Genomic DNA, 22,713 nt, shown 5'->3' on the forward strand with positions numbered 1-22,713 from the left:
GCTGTACAAAAGGATCAACTGAGTGTCCTCAGAGTGACCAGTCCTGGCCAAGGGAAGAGATGGGACCATTTTTGCTAGTTGACATTCCTCCCCTGAATGTCAGAATAGGCCCAGGCTGCATGAAAACAGTTTGTGAGTCGGTGGAAAAGAAGAGTGAAGACCAAATCTAAATTGTCATTGCAAGTTACAAAATTAAAAAGGGCTGTTAAATATTTTGCCCCATGAACTGACAGCAGGGCTTGAAAATAGTCATTCTTTGAGGTAAGTGAATACCAAACTCTTGAAAGCACCTGGATGCATTTTAGGCATCAGCAAGAAATGGACCACAAACTGGTCTGCTAGTCAGGGCTTTGTAGAGAGGGGCTGGTGGGGTTCATGTGCTTTCAGTTGGAAGTTGACTTGTGTGCCTTAATTGTGCTTGCTTTATTCATCCTTAAGGCACATCAAGTTGGATGACAAGTTTAAGCAAAAACATGAAAAATGGGTGCAACTTAGCACTACTGATACCGTACCTCATCCCGAGTTGTATCTAAGGATTTCTTTGGAATTGCAAGGTCCCATAAGTAAGCGATGAGCAGTTTCTTGTAGCGTTCCTCTCGAAGCTCCTCAGTGCATTGGTTAGAAGATGCTCTTCCATTTGTAGGTATCAAGGGCTTGCTCCTCCCAGGAGTGCAGCCAGTGAGAAGGACTGGGGGAGATGGTGGCTTTTTGGGAACTAGTGCTCCACGCTGTCCTTCCTATTGCATTGGTGTTCGTGTGCACCCACCAGGACCCCTCCCAGTAGAATGAGCTGACCAAGCACAGTGCTGCTATGTAAGAGTGCTGATAAAATCCAGTTTGGGAGGAGCCCTTGAGATGGTCCTGGGCCTATCTGCGTGTTGTGGGGCAAGGGGAACAGGAACAGCCTTGTTCTTCTGCAACGGGTGCTCTGCTGCAAGCAAACTCATGGCATGCGGGATGTTTTCAGGCAAGAAATGTACTGACTTGAGCTTCCCCTAGAAAAGAGGCTGAATAGAGTGTGAGAGCTGCAGTGAACAGCAGAGACGGTTTGAAAGACACCTAAGTGGCCCCACGGGTGCCTGTGCTGATATAACTCCTTTCTCTTCTGCTTTCCCTGTGTCCTCCCTCCTCCCTTTAAAAATTCTCGAAATGCAACGTTATATATCTGCAAACAAGTGATGGCTGGAGGGTTGTCAGCTTTGCTGAAATAAATCTGAGCCAGTAGCGCGAGGTAATTGCTCGGGATGAAACGCAGTGAAATCTGTCGAAGGTCTGGTTTTGAGGTGTGGAACGCCTGTTTTAGCTGTTGTCTACTGTTGAAAAGAAACTCGGCTAATCATCACTAAAGGTTACTAACTCCATGTTATGAAAAAAACAAGCTCCCTTTTATGCTTAAAATGAAGGCTGGGGTCGAGGCTACTACTGAGCATCTGTAAGCCTTTGCCACTTCCAAAATCGGTGCCTGGCACTTTTACATCCTCATCAAAGCTCCTCGTTGAGGAGACGCCGACCGTGTTTTTTGCACACTGGGTTTTATCTTGCTGGAATAGCATGAAGGTCTGATAGCCACAGAATATAATTTAAATAGTGACTAGATCAGCTATGACTCTGGAATGAGATTTTACACGTATTCATGAGTATTGTTCTTGGTATTTTTTTTTTGTATTAATAAAATCTTTTAATGTATAAATGCCTTGCCTCTGAGTCTTACAGAGATTGGTATCGGGGAAGGAGAACACCCTCGGCTATGCTGGGCTGGGCTGGGCTGCACCAGGGTGCTTCGAAGGGTGTTCTGCCTCTTTGGGGTTTGTCTCTTGTGGTGCACAGAGCTGGCTAAGGCGTTTCAGGCCCTTGTTCTCCAAAGCAGGGCCCGGAGCTGGGCGCTGTGACTGTGCTGCAGCCGCGTGTGGCCACCTCGCGCGAGTCCCCCCTGCTGCGTAGGGTCGCTATGGGGCCTGGCACCAGAGCAGGCCTGGGCGGCCTTTTGGCCCCTGCCTGGCGCTGGACTGAACGACGGGAATGGCTTTTGGGGCCCTTTGCGAAGCCAGCAAGGTGCGGTTGATTTCCCCACCGTGCCCGGGAGCAGGCTGGAGCGTCGCAGGTGCTAAAATGTCGTTTTTGCTGGGCCTGCCTGTGCTTGGGGTTGCGGACGTGGGGCTCGAACCCCTGAACTTTGGCGCCGCAGCGCCTCTACATGCTGCCTAGGCGCCCGCCCCCCCCGGAGCGGGGCACGCCGGGAGCTGTAGTCTCGTGGCAGGCCGCGGAGCCACGCCGAGAGCCGTAGTCGCGGGGCACGCCGGGAGCTGTAGTCCCGCGGCGGGCCGTGGAGCCACGCCGGGAGCCGTAGTCGCGGGGCACGCCGGGAGCTGTAGTCCCGCGGCGGGCGGGCCCGCCGGTTGGTGCGCGGCGGCGGGGCTGGCGCGGGCCATGGCGGCGGCTGGGGCGCCGTCGGGCGGCGCGGGGCGCTCCAAAGTGGCGCCGAGCGTGGACTTCGACCACAGCTGCTCGGACAGCGTCGAGTACCTCACCCTCAACTTCGGGCCCTTCGAGACGGTGCACCGGTGGCGCCGCCTCCCGCCCTGCGACGAGTTCGTGGGGGCCCGGTGAGCGGCGGGGCGGCGGCGGCGGGCGGGGAGGCGGCGGCGGCGGCGGCGGCGGGGGGGTCCCGGCGGCTCCTGACCGCTGCTCTCTGCCGCCCGCAGGCGCAGCAAGCACACCGTGGTGGCCTACCGCGACGCCATCTACGTCTTCGGCGGGGACAATGGGTAAGGCCGCGATGGGGCCGAGGGGAGCGGGGCTGCCGCCGCCCCGCCCGCCGCCCCCTCAGCCGCCTCTCCCCTTCCTCCCGCAGGAAGACGATGCTGAACGACCTGCTGCGCTTCGACGTGAAGGACTGCTCGTGGTGCAGGTGGGCCGCGCCGCGGGGCTGGGCGACGCCTCGCCCCTCCTCGGCACCTTTCTGCTCGGAGCAGAGGCCGGGGGGGCCCCCAGAGCCTCCCGCAGGAGCAGCCCCCCCTGTCCCCCCCCCCCCCAGCATGCAGCCTTTCCTTACACCACTTAGTCTATCATCAGGTCTTAGGTGATGCAGTCAAGAAACCAAAAATAGTGAAAACACTCCCTCACGATCAATAGATTAACTCTTAGCGGCCGTTTCCACGTCGAACCCGCGCAGCAGCTCTGAATGCCTGGAGCGTGACAGCGGTGTTTGATCGCTGCTGTTCTAACTGTCGCACAGGGCTTTTACCACGGGGACCCCGCCAGCGCCGCGGTACCACCATTCGGCAGTGGTCTACGGGAGCAGCATGTTTGTGTTTGGTAAGACAGCGGCAGGTTACGGCTGTGCCTGCTTGGAATGATCGATGTGTCTGTCCTTCCGTAAAACGGAGTAAGATGTTTTCTGTGAAGCATCAAAGGATCTTATTGAACTTATTCAGTTTTTCATGGTTGATTGTGATTTGGACTTTAGCGTTGAAAGACTTTTGCTCTTTTGTCTAAAGTAAAGAAGATTTGAAGCTCATTGCTCTAGTGTTTCTTTAGGGGTAGAAGTAAGGTTGGAGGACAAGCCTCCCATATTTGGCATTCCAGTAGTCAAATGGCTTTTGTTTGAATGATCTAAATTTAAATTTCTTCTAATATATTGACTACAAACGCTCTGTTGAAATAGTCTAATAAAATTGTTGTTGCCCAGGTGGTTATACTGGAGACATTTATTCCAATTCCAATTTGAAGAATAAGAACGATCTTTTTGAATATAAATTTGCAACTGGACAGTGGACAGAGTGGAAGACTGAAGGCAGGTAAGGAGCTGGCATCATTGCCCCGCTCTTCAAAGGGACTTGGATATTACCCAGCAAACACTTACAGTGGCACGTAGTTACAAATAGTTACAATGTCAGTATTAAAGCTCTAGGACTGTGCATACTACGCTTTCTTGATTAAAGCTTTCTGCAAATTTCATCTTCTGTTCTGAAGCGTTTTTTGCCAGGCCTCCATTCTGGAGCGTGTTATATTGGAAATCTGACCAAAATCTGTTCTTCGCATTTTGTTTCTGCGACAGAAGGGAGGGGAGCAAAGGAAATGATTTCTTTTAAATTGCTTCTTTTTCGAGGATAGCGGAAAAGTTGTTCATCCTTATAGTTTAGTTTTATCATAAAATGATTAAAAGCTTATTTGTATTTCAATCTGCAAATTCCTCTCTGATTAAAGTCTGACTTTTTTGGAGTGCTCTGAGAAGTGCACGTGCTTAGTTGAAGTGCCTTAAGGTGATGTGTGTTCACATGTATTCAGAGGCACGTGAATGAGTTAGTGATAAACATTTGGATCAGTTGAGTTCCTGATACACAGCCTTCCAAGGAAAAAGCAAAGACGTTAACGCAGTATTTCTTAACGCTGACTTTGTGCTCGTTTAAGGATGTTAATCATGACTGATTTTGATCCGGCTATTCAATATTTACCCCACAAGCATGTGGCACATTTTGTGCCTTTGAGGAAGCAATAGTGAAAACAGTGTTCAAAAAAAGTTGTACTGATAAATCTGTGTTTAAAGCTCAAAACCTCTAGTTTATGCCTTGTTTGTCCAGTCAGTAATTCTGTGATGTGCGTGGCTCCAGCAGATGAGCAACGGTCAGCAAAGCTGAGCCGTGTTTAGCAGCCTGTCAAGCCTTCGCTGTTGGCAAAAATGAGTAAAATGCTGGTGTGCTCTTACGGTCAGCATCTCTGGCAGGGAAGTTTTTCCTTCTGATGCTGCATGTATGATCTAAATGTAGGGTCAGCTTTTGAACACACTCTAGGTTTATCTGAAGCAAAACCAACATAGCAAATACTTGTTGTGAGGCTGTAGGGCGCTGCGAGGTGGACTAGACGGACTGGATAAAAGAAAGAAAGGAGTGGGAATGGAGAGGATCCCTGTCCACTGCCCTTCGTCTGATTGACTGAGTCTTGTCGTTTGGGGAATGATCCTCTTTGCCTGGTAGCACGAATATGGATCTGGCTGTGCTATTATTCTCTGGCACTGTCTCCCGGGAGCTGGCATTGGAAGACGCCTTCCTGGAGGGGAATCTCAGCCCACCTCCGAACTAACCGAATGAGAGCGGGGTAGGCTGGGTTAGGTTTGTGTTTGAGGATGCAGGTGCGCAGCCCGGTGCGTTAAGGGTAACTTGTATTTCTCTGATAAGCTGCCACTTGTGATGGGTGAATGCAGGAATAGGACTGCAAGGCAGAAAGCAGTTTATTACATATTTTAAGCCTCTGAAATGCTAGTTTTAGTGGGAAGAGGGAAGGGAACGTTTATTACTGAAATTTGTAGAAAGGGATGAAGAGAGAAGACACACTCCATTCTTGAGTTACTGTTGTTCACCACCAAATACATCTGTTGCGTTTTAGAACATAGATCATATCAGTAATTTGTTTTTCTGGTTCTTTTAGCAACTCAAGACATTTCCGAGAATAATCATTATTCATATTTTACTGATGGAAGTGTAAAGAATCAATAAGAGTGTTTAAGAATTCAAGGGGCCTTTGTCTTTCCCCCCAGCTGCGGGTCTGCGTACTGCAAAAATGACCACTGCCTTCTCAAACAAGCTAACATTATATCTCCTGGACTTGTGGCATGACAGTTTTGTACAGCACCTCTTGACTGATTTGGTAAAAACAACAAAAATTAGGGAGAAGAAATCGTAGGGCTGATCTTTTATTGTGGGCACCGTATCTCACGAATGACTTTTTAACACATGTAAATTGCCACTTAGCCATAATGAAAGTGCTATCGTCCTCTACTGTTTAGCCAGCTTCCATAAAATACTTGAGAATATTTGGAGATTGGCAAGGAATTCATTGGGTTTTCTTTTTTATTTTTTTCTGTATGTATTGAGATTTTTTTTTCTAATGAAGGAAACAGAGTGTAGAGTTCTACAGCCCTGGATAAGGGCTTCAGAAGCTCATTTTGTGTTTTGAGGGTGTATAACAGAAGCAAATTCCTAGCTTGAAGGCATTTCACGCAGGGGGCTTTTATTCTTGTGAAATGCGTATTTTGGCTATCATTCAGATCCTTCTTACAGCACCTTTGCAGGTCGGTTCAGATTTTTTTTGTTTTTAAACCTCCGCAATTGCAGGTTGCCAGTTGCGAGGTCAGCTCATGGCGCAACGGTGTATAGCGACAAGCTGTGGATCTTTGCGGGATACGATGGCAATGCACGGTAGGTAACGGCATCGATCTCTCCTTGCTCCTTTTTGTAACATCCCAGTCACTCACTTTTCATCTCTGTAGAATGTTTTCCTATGCCACGTGTTTTAAACACATAACTAGAGCTTTGTAAAGCCCAGCCTATTGATGAGCATTATAGACATTTGCAATTTGCCAGTTCATGTTCAAATAAGTATGCATTTAAAAAGTAAAAAGCTGTTGGCTCAGAATGTCTGTGGATGTATAAATTGATAACCTGCTTGGTTGCAAGGACGCTAAGTGATCTTTGGATGTGGCAAGTGAGCCTTTCTCAAAAGGCCACAGGCCTTCTGATGTTGCTGAAAACTTACAGGAAAAAAGCAGGGATTTTCTGTGAAGTCATATGATGGAACTGAAAACAATATGCCAGCTTTTCCTCTGAAAATATGTGGGATATTGTACTGAAGTGACAGGATTGTTTGCTTCTAAGGCAGATAAGATTTTGGATGAGAAAAGCCTGGAAATGAGTAGTGCTGAGTAGTTAGGAAGAGTTCTGGTGCTTGGTTTCAGATAGCAAGTTCTTCACATTCGCTGTCAGTCCCTTGGGGAAGAATCAGGTCTGAACACACATTTATTTATTTTTTTCCTGTCTTGGTGAAGATGAGAAGTTTCTTAAGGTCGTGCACAGTATTTTCATCATCACAGCATATAGAAATCAGCACGAACTAGGAGGTGTGTCAACTTACTGGGCTGCCTTTTCTTCTGATGGAAAAAAGATGCCAGCTCCTCACAGTCTCCAGGAGAGCCGCAGTTAACTGTGGAATTTTTTGTGGACATTTCCCTATGCATATGGAAAAAGCATAGGGGATCTTCTCTTTATTTCTAGAAGAGGAGTTTGAGAAAGATGCATGATTCTGTGGAGTTGCTTAGTTCCAGCTTAAGGAATTCCCCAAGGACCTTGGCTAGCTGCAAGGAGGGATTGGGTGAGAGGAGCTATCTATTTTACCATGATTGTGTTAAAAATATATTTTTGAGGAAGAGAAGCCTCCAGGCAAATTTCAACAAAAGAATTATTTGTAATTGTCTGCGAGTAACTTGTACTGGAAAGAGCATCGTCATATGTAGTAGTCAGTGAAGTGTTAGGTTACCCGTTTCATCCTTTTATGTATTTGAGGCAGGATTCTGCCACATAACTAATTACTGTGCTCAATATCAGGGCTTACCAGGAATGGGCAGAAGAAAGCAGGATAAAAAGGGGAATTTCTGTTAAATTCTCCAAGATTAAGTATCTCAAATCCTTAAGCTCCTGGCAGAGTTGCTGTGTGTAGTTGTTAACCATAGTACAAAACTAATGCAAAGGAAGGAGGTTTACAGGAGGTGATAGATGGTGGTATAAACTTTAGGTATAGGACAAAAATATTCCAGTAGGTTTCTCTGCTAGGAGAAATAGGAGATTCTTCTGGTGCAGGAGGAGGAATGCTGATGAAATACAAGTTCTGTCCTTTCAACTCCATAAGCTAAAAATAACCACCAATAAACAGTTTCAAATCAGGTATTTTTTGTTATAATTTAGGTTAAACGACATGTGGACAATTGGCCTACAGGACAGAGAGTTAACCTGTTGGGAAGAGGTAAGAAGCTTTAAGGTGAAGTAACACAGAATTTCCTCTTTTGGTTTTCATATACATTTATTTAAAATTTACTATGTTAAATCATATTTTTCTCTCTTCATTACATATGTCACACATGCGAAAAGAAACAGCGTTCAAATTTGATTTTTGTTTGTTTGGAAAATGAGGTGTGTATGAAAGTGTGATTTTTACTTCTGAATCTGTGAGCAGGACCCAGTCTGCCAGTAGTGGACTTTTTTTATGCCGCTTATAAAAAAGGACTGCATTTCCCACTTCAATCACTGCCGTAAACTGGAAGCTTTGCTCACCAGCTATCGAGATCAGAGTCCTGATCCTTACAGTGGCAGGGGTTTTAAAAGTATGGCCTTCTAACCTTTCTTTTCCCTTGGTAAAATTAGTTTGTGCAGATGCGTAGGCACAGCATTAGTTAATTGACTTTAGCCAGATTTATGGTGTCTTGGTTGTCTGGAAACATTGCTGCTATTGGTCTGTCTTTATCTGGTGATGTATTGCCTGGTCTACAGCATATTTCAACATGCATGGCTTTGCACTACGAAAATACTTTGTTCGTTTTGAACTTTATTATCTTTCAGATTGAGCAAAGTGGTGAGATCCCTCCTTCGTGCTGTAATTTTCCTGTGGCTGTTTGCAAAGACAAGATGTTTGTTTTCTCTGGCCAGAGCGGAGCAAAGATTACCAATAATCTCTTTCAGTTTGAGTTCAAGGAAAAAATGTAAGTGTAGACAATTAAGTCACACAATATCCACATAATCCTTGACTATTTGAGTTGAGAAATGCATGTACTTAAAAGTATTGAGGAAGAATACTGTATCTCACGAATAAGAAAGGTAGATTGTTTCCAGTTGAAATAAGGTAAAAGAACTATTTTAATGAGACTTTGTAGTTTGCCAGGTGTTTTCGCTGTTTTTTAACAGAAGTACAGAAAGTTCTGTAGATTCACTTTAAGTAATAATGATTGATCAGAACTGGATGCCAAATGTTATGTTACTGAAAGTCATTGTTTACATACTTGATTAAAAACAATTTTCGAGAGGTTCATATTGAAATCATTAGGAACTGTAGAATGCACAGTATCTTTTAAAATTATGTAAACTGGCTGATTTCAGATATAATTTTGAAGCATCCCACTTGGGGAAAGGGTACATTATCTATTCAGAAATCCTATTACATATCTGACATGCACAACTAATGCATTGCTATAGCTCATGATTTTCTCATTTAATTCCTGGTAGTGTCTTTAGTGGAACTGTTAGGTGCTTCATGCTGAATAGTTAAAAGGAGTAACTTGGTGATAGTACTACTTCTTGAGGACAAAACTACTCTATGGCCAATCCTGAATGGGTGGGTGGCTGATTCTGTGTCTTATGCATAAACTTTCAGATGAGAAATTCCAATATTTTATAGTAGGTTTTAATTTTTTAGCTCCTAGTCTTAAAAAAAAGAAGAAAAGAAAAATAGTTTGGTAGTGATGAAATATAATAGTAAAAATTTGGATGTGGTTGGATGAAAAGCGACTTTAAAATGCCGGAGTTGCAGAGATGAGATGATCATAAATTACATCCCAACTGAGGAATACCAAGCGGCAGTCCAGATTTTCAACACTGATTTGTGATCGTTTGATTTTCCTGCTTCATTCAGTTCAGATATTCAGTTCGAGACGCTTGGTGTAACTGTTGCTCAGGGTGGTAACTGTTGCTCTGAAAATGTGTACCTCTGGTAAGAGAAAGGCCCACTAGTGGGAATACAGATGCGCTAGTCTCTTCTGGAAACCTGGTTTCTCTGGTACCAGCCTCATGGTTGACCAGGCACAGTTTTGGTCATGGTTGAAGCTGAACCACAACTGAAACAAAAGCTAACTGCTGCAAACCCTTGGTTGAAATAGTGTAAGAGTCTTAATCTTAAACTACGTGATACCTTATCAAAATGTGAGACCTTATCAGACTGTTGCCATTTGATTAGAACGGTTAGCTGTTAAAATATATGGTGATATAACATAACTAGTTAGTGGAACCATGTTGCCTTTATAGCATTTTCAGTTAGAAGTTTGACAGCATGGAGTTGATGTAGGTCTCAGAAATTTGAAGGATTAGTGGTTGTCTGCAGTCATATAGACTCAATAACTACTGTAACAGGCTCCTCTTCCTTATAATCTGAGAGAGAGTTAGAAAATTCACTTTGCAGAACAGAATTGTAAAAGTTATACTCTGTTTCATGTCTTACGTCTCAGCTGGACACGAATTCCTACTGAGCACTTACTTCGCGGCTCCCCTCCTCCTCCACAGCGAAGATACGGCCACACGATGGTGGCATTTGATCGGCACCTCTACGTGTTTGGTGGCGCAGCAGATAACACGCTGCCTAATGAACTTCACTGCTATGATGTGGACTCGCAGACGTGGGAAGTTATCCAACCCAGTCCGGACAGTGAGGTAAAAAGTTCAGCATTTGTTTTTTTCCGTTTACACTCTCTCTTTTTTGATCCATCTCTTGTTGCCATACTATGGACATGTTATGGACAGAGACAGCGAATTTTATTTAAACAATAATAGCTTCTTCCCACTAATGGTTAAACAATTGAAATAGTGTGGGCAACATTCTTTAAAAGTTAGTCAGTGCTGACACATTAAAAACTTTCCTTAGTGCTGTTTAGAAGTCTCATAAAACACTTGTAATTCAAGTCTTGAGTCAACCATTATCTGCCAAAGATTAGGAATAAACTCACCGTGTGGACCAGCTGCTGTGTGGTTGTCTGTGTGATTCTCTTGAAGCAGAATTCCAGACTGGACAAGGTATTGGTTGTTCTCACTGCAATAATTCCTGTGTTCCTGTAAAATCTTCAATTCTGTAATTATGCAGAATAGCATTTCCCTTTTAGGTCAAGTGTAAAGTGTTCACGTATAAAGGTATGATTGTAAAATTGGGGATAATAGGGAAGCTCAGAAATGGCTTTTTTGGAAAGTATTTGAGTTAATAAAACATATAAAATAACAGTCAAAAACCTTATGCTTTTAACAGGAGCAGAAAAAGGTAGTAGGCTATTGATGACCAAGTAAACATCCAAAATGAGGAAATACAATAATTAAGAACTTGTTAATACGTCCCTTTTGGGCTGCTCATTGCAATGCAGCAATTATGTGGTAATGTGAATTTTTTTTGCCTAGCACACTGATAAATAAGCATCTCTGGGATAACCGGGCTTTGCAAAGTTGAAGTGCTAAGGGTTTGCATGGTATTTGTAGATGTGGTTTCCATGGCCTCCGATCATTTCATTTCATTCAGAACGCAAAAAAAAGAGTAGGTTTCTCAAAGCTTGTATTTAAATGTGTATTTCCTGAATTTAGAATGATTGCAGTGACTATATTTGTTCGTTTTAATAGGTTTTGCCTTAAGCCATGTTAAAATACTTCAATTGGTTTAATACTAGGTATAGAGAGTTTGCATTCGCTGATGTAAGGGGAAGAAATACTTGATATCGGTGTGCTGTACAGAGAACTGCAGAGCTTAAGGTTATACTTTAGAGATAGATATTACATGAATAAGGATGAAAATGCACACTTATTAATTTTACCAGAAGTTGCGTGACTGAGGTGTTCACGTCTTTGACTGTTGCACTGTATTTTAGTTCGTCCGCAAAGGTACATAATTCAGCATTTGATGAATAGGAAAGTACCATTACACACAGCTCTTACAATAACAATGCGTGTGGGCCAGGTTTTAGAAAATTATTTGACCAAAGTATTTCAAGGTAGCCTATTTTATATTTGACAAAGTTGATATATTTTCACGTGAAATTAATAAAACAACATTCCCCCCTTTTTAAAGGTACGGTCATCTTCAGGTGTATAAACCCAGTTCTGTGCCTACCAGTTTTACTGTTTGACATTTAAGGCTTCCTCAGATTTTTGTTCCTCATGATACAGTGCTCATCACTTCCAGGAGCAAAACTGTTGACAGTGTTGTAAAACAGCATTATCATCCATTTTAGCCCCTGCTAAAATGAATATGGCACTTCATATTTTCTTGAGCTGTCTGCAGTGCCAGGCAGGTATCTGGCTGTTAGTTGCATGTGTTATATATTGAAGTTTCTCCCACAGCTATGGCATCTAGAGACTTAATTTTGTAAAAAGGCAATGTGAGATTGAAGCACTGCTGAAACATGTGGTTGTAAATTTTCTTAAAAGACAGATTAACTGCAAGACCTGAGAGACTTTTGACATTCTGAAGAAGTTTTAATTCGGGAGTGATAAGTAGATCACATCTCAGAATTGTTTTCCTGAAGTTCCCGTGGGCTTTTGGTAAAGACTTTTAACAGTGGCAGTGAATCTCTAGTACCATATTATTCCCAGCACCCTCTTTGAACTCGCACAAATTTTCTTTCTTATCCATACTTATAAACAAAATGATTCCCGTTAAGAGGAGACAAAGTAGAACACCATGAGTGCAATGTTATCTCAACACTTGAAGTATTATGTTTATACTTGAAGTGATGGTGATCACTTTTAGTGTGCAGTAGGATGCTCTGTCTTGGATTTTGAGTTGATGATTTCTTCTAATGAATGGATTGTATGGCAGATGTTCTCCTTGGATTTTCCTGTTATATGTTCCTTGCTGCAGAAATGCTGTATTGCAACTTTGCTTGTCAGAGCGGCAGTTAGAACAAACACGTAAACAGGTTAACTTTTACAGAAAAAAGTGAATTTCACCTCTCCTGTATGTTCATGTGATGCGTTTCCTTAGTTCCAAGAAGGATGTTGAAGCAAGTCTTGACCAGGTGTAACCATGGGAGGATGGGCAGCAATCAAGCATCATTTGCTGCAGGTGTATTGAGACAGTGTTGTGTTATCTGCATTTTGGGTAAAGGAGTAGAGCAAAAACTGGAAACAAATATGGCAACGGACCTTTTCTATTTCCCTGTGCAGGTCTCTCAAAATTGTTGATAGTTCTTTGCTGTGGCGTAGAGGATTGGCTTAAAAATAGGAAGAGGAGGAACTAAAATGAAAACAGATCAGTACTGCAAAAATACGCCAGGAAGCCTTTCTTTATGCTTTTAGGATGTCTCCAAAGTGGCAAGACGTGCTTTCCTAACTGCACAGTTGCAATCCTTAGTTACCGATGCCTTTTTCTTGTTACTGTAGTGTATGTGCATAGGTATTGGACAGAGTGCCCAGACCTGTTCTCCATCCCTTCTGTGTTAGATGATCTCACAGCCGGAGTTTCTGCTTTTCTAAGGCACTTAGAGGCATATCAGGTCTGACTCCGTGTGTGTCCGTATAATGCTGCCAAGCGTCCTGAGGTGCCGGACTCCCTTTGTACAGCGTTATCAAAGGATTAAAAAAAAAAAAAAACATTTTCTTATTTCTTTATTGGCCTTGAGATTTCCTACTGAACTCAAAATACCCTGGGCTTTCTGAAGAGGGTTGGAAGAGCACAACACATCAGTAAGCAATAAGAGGCAAAATGCCCCATCTTGCACGATTGCCTCCCAGCAGACACAGATACGGCACTCGTGCTCCTCCCCTGTAAAAACAGGGTGGATACGGTGGTGGTAACCTTTTGGGGCTTACTTTGAAGCACAGTTCTAGGATTCCTCTTCAGATGGATTATAGTGACATGGTTTGAGGGCAGCTAAGAAGGATTAAAAGGATTTAGTCAACCTATTGTGGATGGGTCGGCTACAGTTTCCTTATGAAGAGATCAGTTACACCCGTTGAAGTATCTTCAGGCAAAAGAGTCATGGTATTATGTAAAAAAAAAACAAAACAAAACCAAAAACCTCAATTCCTGCAGTGAGGCCCCTGACAAGATCTCATTACCTTTGGATGCCACGAGTTTAATTCCCAGGGTATCATCTTCTGCTAGTAGAGATAAGATTTAGCATTTCACAGTCCAAAGAGAAAACTGTTTTTTTTTATATAATCAAAGAATATGTGGTATTCAGACTTGCAGCCTTTTCAGAAAGTAATTTTTATATATATATATATATATGTATATATATTTTGGATCTTTGCGTAGGTGACTTTTTCTAGTTCATGCTCGATAAATTGGAGACAGACATTTTGAAAAGGATAAGATTTATAAAAATCTGGTTAATCAGAGTAAATATAGTTAAGATCATCACACACCTTGACTTCTGTTTCTCAGCTCTTCCTCCGTATTCTTTCTGAATGATTTTCATTACATGCTTTTACAGAATTCTTGCAGAGAAAAGAAAAATCAAGGCTTACCTGGATGATAAGCGGAAGAAATATGTTTGGGTAGGGCATTTACCAATAAGAAGCTAGAACAGTATAGTATGAACATCAAGCAGATATAAACTTGGATAATTGAAAGAAATGAAATATGGTTTTGAGTGAGGAATAGTTAGTCAGCGTGCAATTCTGCTTAGGTCCTTCAGGGACCAGTTCTTATTGCTGCACTATTTAAAACTTCTGTCAATGACCTTGAAAGAAAACAGAAAATCACAGCTTTCCCCAAATATTCATTACTTGTCTGGCATTTGCCAATAATTTATTAAAAGAACAGACCACTAGGCGCAATCTGGATTTCTTATTAAGGTGGGCACAGACAAACAATACATATTTCAGTATATATGTAAAGTAATAAATCTAAGAACAGGAAATGTGGGCTATACTTAATAGTTTCCCTTACAGTATCTTTGGAAACGATGACTTATAAAAACTTTAGTCATTGTGGGTATTTGATGACAAGCTCCCTGGGATGTAAAATGACTGGAAGTGCTAATGATATTCTTGGCTCTACCAGTTGACGTAGCATAGTAGCGTTTAGTAACATAAATACATTATCCCTGTGCTCATAGCTAAATCTTCCAGTGTAATATCTTACCGTCTTGTGTCCACAAATCAAGGAGGTTACTCAGAGAAGAAATCTGAAGATGGTCAAAGACTGGAAAACATAGTGAAACAGTCGTAAAGCTCAGTCTCTTAAAGGAAGGTTTGGGAAATTAATTCTTCACTGTTTAGAAAAACCTACCTGGGGAGCAGAGGCTTTTTAATCAACTGGTAAAAGATAAGGCAAGATCTGGTGGCTGAAAGTTGAGCCTAGATATATTGAGACTAAAGTAAAAAAAGTATATAAAGGTCTACAGATATTAAAGAATGAGGGTAATGATGCATTGGAACATTTTATCAGAGTTTCTTGGTAGATTCTCCACTACTTCTAAAGCAGGATTTGATGTTTTCTAAGACAGAAAGTTTTCCTAAAAGAAAAGCTCCATGTCAGTACTAATTCAAAGAAGTCTTGAAGGTTGTTTTAGTCAGGAAGTCAGATTAAGATCCCAAAAATACTCTTATGGTAATTTAATCTTTGAATGCACATGACAGTGCTAAAAAGAAGCAAATAGTCATTCATTTGATTTTACAATCTGTTGTTAGACTGCAGTGTATGATCCTCTGAAATATGTTCAATGGATTTGAAAATACTTGTTCTTTAAACCGTACCTAATCCTCTCTGATGATTTATATGTTAATACTACTTTTAAATTTTGCAATGGTTATATTAAAATGATTTTAGAGGAAAAGAGTTTACTGCTATTATAGCAGTCTTTAAATAATTTAGTTTTTCTTGGATCCTGACCTTTGCAGTGATAACTCTCTGTTTCCATGCTGCATTCTCTAGTGAATGTCAAAAGGAAGAAAATATTCCACTTTACACTGAGGAAAAGATCAAGTCATGCCCCCTTCCCATCCCCTGTTACTTACCACAACCAGAACTGCAAAATCTCGTATTTATAACTTTGCTTTTGTATCTGGTGATTTATCCTGTGTTGTAGCTTTCTTCATCATGGTGTTGAACTTTTTATTTTCTGCCACAATCCATGAAAATAGCTTTTCTGTTAACGTCTTCGTATGAAATGAGATTTATTGAGAATGTCCTATGTTTTAAACTGTTTCGAAGTTCAGTGACGAATCCATGTTGGCAATGTCATTATGATGAGCTCAATAAATATGCTGCAGCCAAAATATTTCTGACTTTCTAACAATAGTGCAGTGTTGGAGGTTTCATGAGAAGTTTTGAGAAGTTTCTACCAGTGGAAGTGGTAGGAATGGAAATGACCTCTAATAAGGTACTCTCCAGGTATCTATGATAGATACCTGGATAGGTGATAGATTTTGTTAGTTCTGTTCTAAGACATTTTTCCTTTATATCTAGTTGGAATTTCCCAATGCCTTTCTTGTACTGGGGAGCCCAGCACAGGGCACAGTACTGCAGACATGGTGCCAAATTGAGGGGGGAAAATTACTTCTCTTGACCTGCTGGCTATGCTCGTGCTGATACAGGCCAGGATGCTGTTGGTCTTTGTTACTGCAGGAGAACACTGCTGATTTCTGTTCAGCTTGTTGTTCACTAGGACTGCCAGCTCTTCTGCAAAGCTGCTTTCTAGAAAGCTAGTCCCCTGCTTGTATCATTGCAAGGAGTTATTCTCTCCCATGGGCAAGACTTTGCATTTGCCTTGATTGAATTTCGTGAGGTGCCTGTCAGCCCATTTTTCCAGCCTATGTAGGTCCCTCTGAGTAGCAGCCTCCAGCATTTCAGCTGCTCCAAACAATTTGATATTGACCGCAAACTTGCTGAGAATGCAATGTTTTCCTCTATCCATGAAGCTGGTCATCATTTTGTAGAAGGCAATCAGGTTAGTCAGGAACAATTCAAATTCAACTGGCTGAATGGCAGAGCTCAGAGGGTTGTGATCAGCGGTGCAGAGTCTAGTTGGAGGCCAGTAGTTAGCAGTGTCCCCCAGGAGTCAGTACTGGATCCAATATTGTTCACTTGCTCATCAGTGACCTGGGTGAAGGGACAGAGTGCACCCTCAGCAAGTTTGCTGATGATACAAAACTGGGAGGAGTGGCCAATACACCAGAGGGCTGTGCTGCCATTCAGAGAGACCTGGACAGGCTGGTGAGTTGGGCGGAGAGGAACCTCATGAAGTTCAACAAAAGCAAGTGCAGGGTCCTGCACCTAGGGAGGAATAACCCCATGCACCAATACAGGCTGGGGGCTGACCTGCTTGAAAGCAGCTCTGCTGAGAAGGACCTGGGAGTGCTGGTGGACACCAAGTTATCTATGAGGCAGCAATGTGCCCTTGTGGCCAAGAAGGCCAGTGGTATCCTGGGGTGCATCAGGAAGAGTGTTGCCAGCAGGTCGAGGGAGGTGATCCTCCCCCTCTCCTCAGCCCTGGTGAGGCCACGTCTGGAGTAATGCGTCCAGTTCTGGGCTCCCCAGTACAAGAGGGATGTGGCACTACTAGAGCAAGTCCAGCGAAGGGCTACAAAGATGATGAGGGGACTGGAGCATCTCTCTTATGAGGAAAGACTGAGAGAGCTGGGCCTGTTTAGCCTAGAGAAGAGAAGGCTGAGAGGGGATCTTATTAACGTGTACAAGTATCTTAAGGGAGGGTGTCAAGAGGATGGAGCCAGTCTCTTTTCAGTGGTGCCCAGCGACAGGACGCGAGGCAATGGGCACAAACTGAAACACAGGCAGTTCCATCTGAACATGAGGAAAAACTTCTTCACTGTGAGGGTGACAGAGCACTGGAACAGGTTGCCCAGAGAGGTTGTGGAGTCTCCTTCTCTGGAGATATTTAAAACCTGCCTGGATGCAATCCTGTACAATGTGCTCTACGTGACCCTGCTTGAGCAGGGGGGTTGGACTAGATGATCTCCAAAGGTCCCTTCCAACCTCAACCATTCTGTGATTCTGTAATTTGTCCTGGTAAATCCATGGTGGCTATTCTCAATCACCTTCTCCTTCATGTGGTGAAAATAGCTTCCGGGAGGATTTACTCCATAACCTTTCAGGGACTGAGGTGAAGCTGACTGTCCTATAGTTTGCTGGATCCTCCTTCTTTAAAGGTGGAAGAAGCCTTCGCCCAAGTTGTGTTCATAGACTAACATCATGCCAGATTTTTAAAAATACTAGGTGCTTCCTGGATTATCAAGAGCACTTTGTTTGCTTCAGGTACTCAGATCCAGGAGTCATCATTATCTATGATAGATGAGTCCATTGCCTTATTCTGAAAAGAGTAATTATCTAAGGAAAGGCATAATCAAGGGCTTCAGGATTTGCACTGTGCTTCTTTTTAAATTTGCAGAACTCTAATATGTTGAAGGTCACTATAAAATGATTCTGTTCCATTTTTGTTTCTCAACCATGCAGATTTTTCTATACCCAGCATGTGAAAATATTTTTAATCCTTGAACTTAATGAATATCCCAAGCTCTGTCTGCCCATCTGTCTTAGAACGTTATGCTGTTGCCTGGTATGATAGTGTAGAAGTATCTCATGAGTAAAATCAGCTGCCAGTAGTGAAATCTCATTTGGACCTGTTGGAGCTTCTAGTTTTTTTCCAGTTTCAGAGGAAAATGGATTTTTTTTTTTAAATCATTTTAGTTTCTGTTTGTTCATCAGATTTGTTTGTTGATGGCCTTAGGCCTTTTTATTTCATGGTGGCTAGAGTCTTTAGCAATATTGGAGGATAGAGAGGCTCATCAGTGTTCCTAGACCATGGAAGAGATCTGGATGCATGCTTGCTGGCTTTGGAGTTTAGTGCAATGATCAGCTTCCTTAATTACATGCTCATTCATATGTGGGGGTGAGGGCAGTTAAAAACTACACAATAGTAATTTATTGTGTAAGAAGTCTTCTGAGAGCTGAGAGAAGGAGAAAGACAAACCCTGAAATACTTAGCTAGAGTGGATTTGATTTTAGCTGTCTCCTAATATTGCACGGTGTTGGAACTTCATCCTGAAAGAGACTGAAAGCATGTTAGAAATGCTTTGAAAAATGAACAGAGTTGCAAGAAAAACACTGGAAACAACACAAATAGCCACAGCCTGCACTAACAGTATAGCTAATAAAATCTTCACAGCCAAGAGAACAACTCTCCTTCCAAGAATGTTTAGAAGAGAAATGAAAAGAGAATCAGAGAGTTACGTTTTTGCCTCCTTGGACCAGATCTCCTGGCAGAAGTATGAAAGAGTTGTGTTTGGACCATTGGTAGTCCAAACCATGCTTTCAGCTGGCCCTCAGAATGGTCTCTGGAGGGGCAGCTAGCTGTGTTAGCTCGAGGCCAGTTGCCTCTCATCATGCAGTGGTGTAACGTGTAACCTGGGGCTGGTATTGTCCGTAGAAAACGGTTGCATTTGGCAGTCTTCCAGATGTGGTTGTCAGCTTTGACACAAGGTACAGGTTGTCTCTCCACAATGATTCATCTGCTCTGCTTTTGGATCAAGCCAAAACGGGAAATCTATCCCAAACCATGGGAATATTTGGTTGATATTGCCTCTTTGCTATCTTTGTTGATAATCTGAATTTTTCCTATTGCAATAAACAAAGCCCTCAGCTTGTCACGAAGAGCCATCGGAGGACGAGAACAGACAAAAAGGAATTAATGCTTAAAATTTTAATTGCTGTGTACATCTGCCATTGCAATAAGCAAAATAAAACTGCATGACTAATTTGTTAAATTGTTTAGTCACAGTGACAGGCTCTAAACAAGACTATGGTGCTTTCTCTGGACTGGTTCTGAATGTTTTGGGCATGACCTTTTGGAGCTTCAGCCATAGAGGGACTCCTGCTCAGTGTCCACTCTCTTGCATCCCACCTATACTTTTATACGTTATTGTTTTTAAATCTTGTAACCAGGTGTCCCATCCAGATGTGGCTGAGAGAGTATCTGCCCCAGAAGAAGCTCCTTCCTTGCCCTCAGAAGAACGTGGTTTAAAAAAATCTCGGGATGTATTTGGTTTAGATTTCGGCATAACAACAGTTAAACAACCACCCACAACAGACTCAGAGGTAAATAAAGTAACACACGGAAGTGAAAAAAACTTTAAAAATGCAAATTAAATTCTATTCCAGGAGGAGAAAGTAAATTCCAGTCTTGTACATACTTTCTCCTCTCCACTCCTTTCTTCTCTCCTTGAAATTTGTCTTGAGCCATTTTGCTTTAAACTGCAAGCTAAGAAGCATTTAAGCCTTGACTCTGCACGTATGAGTTCTAAATTGTTTATAGAAAATAGCGTAGACCCCTGGGTGGAAACTGTTCATTTGCTTTAATTCCAGTTTTACGATGATTCAACTTAATTTGTTAAGGACTTCATGTTAAGCTGAATTTATAGTTAGCCAGGTCAAAATTGCAATAAATGAGTTTATGTAGGGATTTGCACAATTATTTTAAAATGTGGGGAATTAGCCCCAGAGGTCATGCTCAGGGCTGTAATCTCAGCTACATGAGTGATTACTAGGCTCTCTAACACAGAGGGAAGCAAAACGCAGCTTTGTAAGTCAAATCAGAACCTGTATTAGCACCACAGGACAAACTCAATTTGTGCAGTCTAGAGAGTAAATGGAAAGAGTTTTAAGTGCAAGAAACACCAAAAAATGAGTGTGCTGCTTTCTGAAGTACTTGAATTTTGAAAATAATGATTGGGGTCATGCCAACAGTGTGGAGAGCGATTCTGAACGGGAAGCAAAGGTAACTGATGAGATCTGCTTTTGAAAGCAAAGGTTCCAGCTTGAAAGGAGCCTCCGATTGCAAATCTCATTAACCTTAAATAGACGAAACACTTCAACAGATGAAACGGGGTAGTATATCTCAGAGAGGGATGCCAACCGGGAACATGAAAGCTGTCAGGCTTGAATCTAAAATTTGTTTTGTCAGGCACTGCTAATAAAGTAAGGAGATTGTGTTGATTGAGAGAGATAAATACAGGGTCTGGAGCTGGCAAATGTATTCAAGTTGGCAATGCATCTTGGACAGCCTGTGATTTCTAGCAGTCTCATATGCACTCTGAATAAGAAGAAGGATGATAACCCTTCAGATTCACACATGACAGTCTGACTGATGGAGATGTGCCAGCGGAAACCCTTACTGAAATTACAGTTGTTGCAAATCAAAAGTAGAGTTTTGCACAGATTGCACAGATTTTGCACCTGTGGGACTAAAGTTATGTTTGGACAGTGCTGATTTTAGATAACTGTTGTGATCCCACCAGGTGGACTTTATCGGTGGATATACCAGTGTACCTTTATCAGTAAGCATACCTAACACAGGCCTATCTCTAAGGTGTTAGGCTTTTTGCAAGAATACAGTACTGAATGCAGTTCTTGCCCTATTATCTGGAAGGTTTACACTATGGTACATTGAGGGAAGGTTGTCAAAATCTGAAGAGAAGTGAAGGCATGGGGGACTGTGAAGAAGCATCTGGGGACAACACCATTGGAAAGGTTCTTGCGCTCTCCTCGTGCAAACAGCACAACTGGAAGCTCATCTCAGCTGCCTCTGCACAAACACGCGTGGCGTAGGAAACAGGGAATTAGATGCTTGTGCACAGTTGCAGAGCTGAGATCTCGCTGGGATTAGCAACATGATGAGATAGCTCGTGTGACCAGAAAGACGGGTAGGGAAGGTTAGGAGAAGGGGTTGAGCTCTGTGTGAAGGAGCAGCTGGAGAGCATGGAGCTTTGCCAGTGATGAGCTGGGAACTAATGGATAACGATCAGAGGACAGACCAGCGTGCGTGATATTGGAAAGATTTTAGCTTCAAGTAAAACAGTAAGCAGCAGAAAGAAGGTGGTGACTTTTAGCAGATTAGAACATGGCCAAGTCTGAATGAAGTTTCATGGAACTGCAAAGGGACACTGATCTTACTGTCAGCAGGACTTTGTGATTTAACATGGTAAAATACCTGGAGAAAAGAGGAAGAGAGGACATCAAAATAAAACTGTCCAAAAAATACCATGACAGATTCATAGCATAAAGTAATTAAAATATACATGGCAGCCCTTAAGCAGGAATCTGCACTTCTCCATATCAGGTTCACAGTTCTAGCAGCCGGATTTAGGGAAGCCAGAAAGCCCTGAAAGTATTAGAATAAGCTTAATAAACTTTGCCCAAAACAGGCAACTGAAAGATACCTTGGAGACTCCACATGTGTTCTCAGTCTACCATAGCCTTCCTTTATGACCTTAGCAAATTAATACAATTTTTTGAGCCTCTTTCCCAACTGTAAAATTAGGATAACCGACACATTCTTATGTCACAGGCAGATTGTGGAACAGTTGATTTGACTGTGTATATAAAAGAAGGAAACTAGGCTGACTGTGTTATATTGCAAGACGGAGGCTTAGTTTCTCATTTTCGCTAAACTGACTTTCTTCCTCTGAAAGCAGCACTTACTAACTGTAAACTTGGCTTACAGTGTTGTGAACAGGGCGACACCAACCATATATTTGAGTGACAGACTTGTTCTCTAAGGCAGTTCTAATAAATGGCAACTAGTAAAATCCTTTAGTTTGGCAGATGGATGGAATACCAATGTGTGGACCATCTGGAGAAGCCATAGGAAAGCAGAACGAACAATCAGCAAACGTGATCCCAATGAAAAGCTGAAAAAAATGGAGATCTCTTGGTCTAGTGAAGGGAAGACTAGAGGGGGAGCTCGGTAGACACAGTTACTGCAGAAAGGAGGAGAAGAATCTTTTTTCCATGTTTCTAGTGGATAGGACAAGAATTAATTTCACAAACTGAAACACAGACAATTCCATCTGAACATGAGGAAATACTTTTTCACTGTGAGGGTGACAGAGCACTAGAACAGGTTGCCCAGAGAGGTTATGGAGTCTCCTTCTCTGGAGATATTCAAAACCCGCCTGGATGCAGTCCTGTGCAATGTGCTCTAGGTGACCCTGCTTGAGCAGGGGGGTTGGACTAGATGATCTCCAAAGGTCCCTTCCAACTTCAGCGATTCTGTGATTCTGTAATGAGCTGAAATTGCGGCAAGGAAGATTCAGCCTGAGTATGAGAAATAGCTTTAACATTAGGGATTGTTAAGTGCTGGAAGAGTCTCTGGAAAATTTTTGTTGTCAGACGTGAACATGATTG

The 22,713-nt window shown here is 42.5% G+C and overlaps 1 protein-coding gene across 2 annotated transcripts in view; it reads left to right on the forward strand.

Annotated features, from left to right (window-relative positions):
• Positions 1 to 2,414: 2,414 nt before the first annotated feature.
• Positions 2,415 to 22,713, forward strand: part of LZTR1 (leucine zipper like post translational regulator 1) — a 39,370-nt gene continuing 19,071 nt past the window's right edge. Inside the window, exons 1-10 of one of the 2 annotated variants that reach the window (XM_067310417.1) lie at positions 2,415 to 2,603; positions 2,703 to 2,765; positions 2,852 to 2,908; positions 3,236 to 3,315; positions 3,689 to 3,797; positions 6,111 to 6,194; positions 7,734 to 7,791; positions 8,385 to 8,524; positions 10,040 to 10,241; positions 19,474 to 19,626. In XM_067310417.1, the coding sequence (XP_067166518.1) occupies positions 2,428 to 2,603; positions 2,703 to 2,765; positions 2,852 to 2,908; positions 3,236 to 3,315; positions 3,689 to 3,797; positions 6,111 to 6,194; positions 7,734 to 7,791; positions 8,385 to 8,524; positions 10,040 to 10,241; positions 19,474 to 19,626 (1,122 nt within the window). In that variant the 5' untranslated portion in view covers positions 2,415 to 2,427. The remainder of the gene's footprint in view (positions 2,604 to 2,702; positions 2,766 to 2,851; positions 2,909 to 3,235; positions 3,316 to 3,688; positions 3,798 to 6,110; positions 6,195 to 7,733; positions 7,792 to 8,384; positions 8,525 to 10,039; positions 10,242 to 19,473; positions 19,627 to 22,713) is intronic. The other variant, XM_067310418.1, reaches the window with a different exon arrangement.

Source organism: Apteryx mantelli, chromosome 25, assembly GCF_036417845.1.
Source record: "Apteryx mantelli isolate bAptMan1 chromosome 25, bAptMan1.hap1, whole genome shotgun sequence".
Taxonomy (NCBI): Eukaryota; Metazoa; Chordata; class Aves; order Apterygiformes; family Apterygidae; genus Apteryx; species Apteryx mantelli.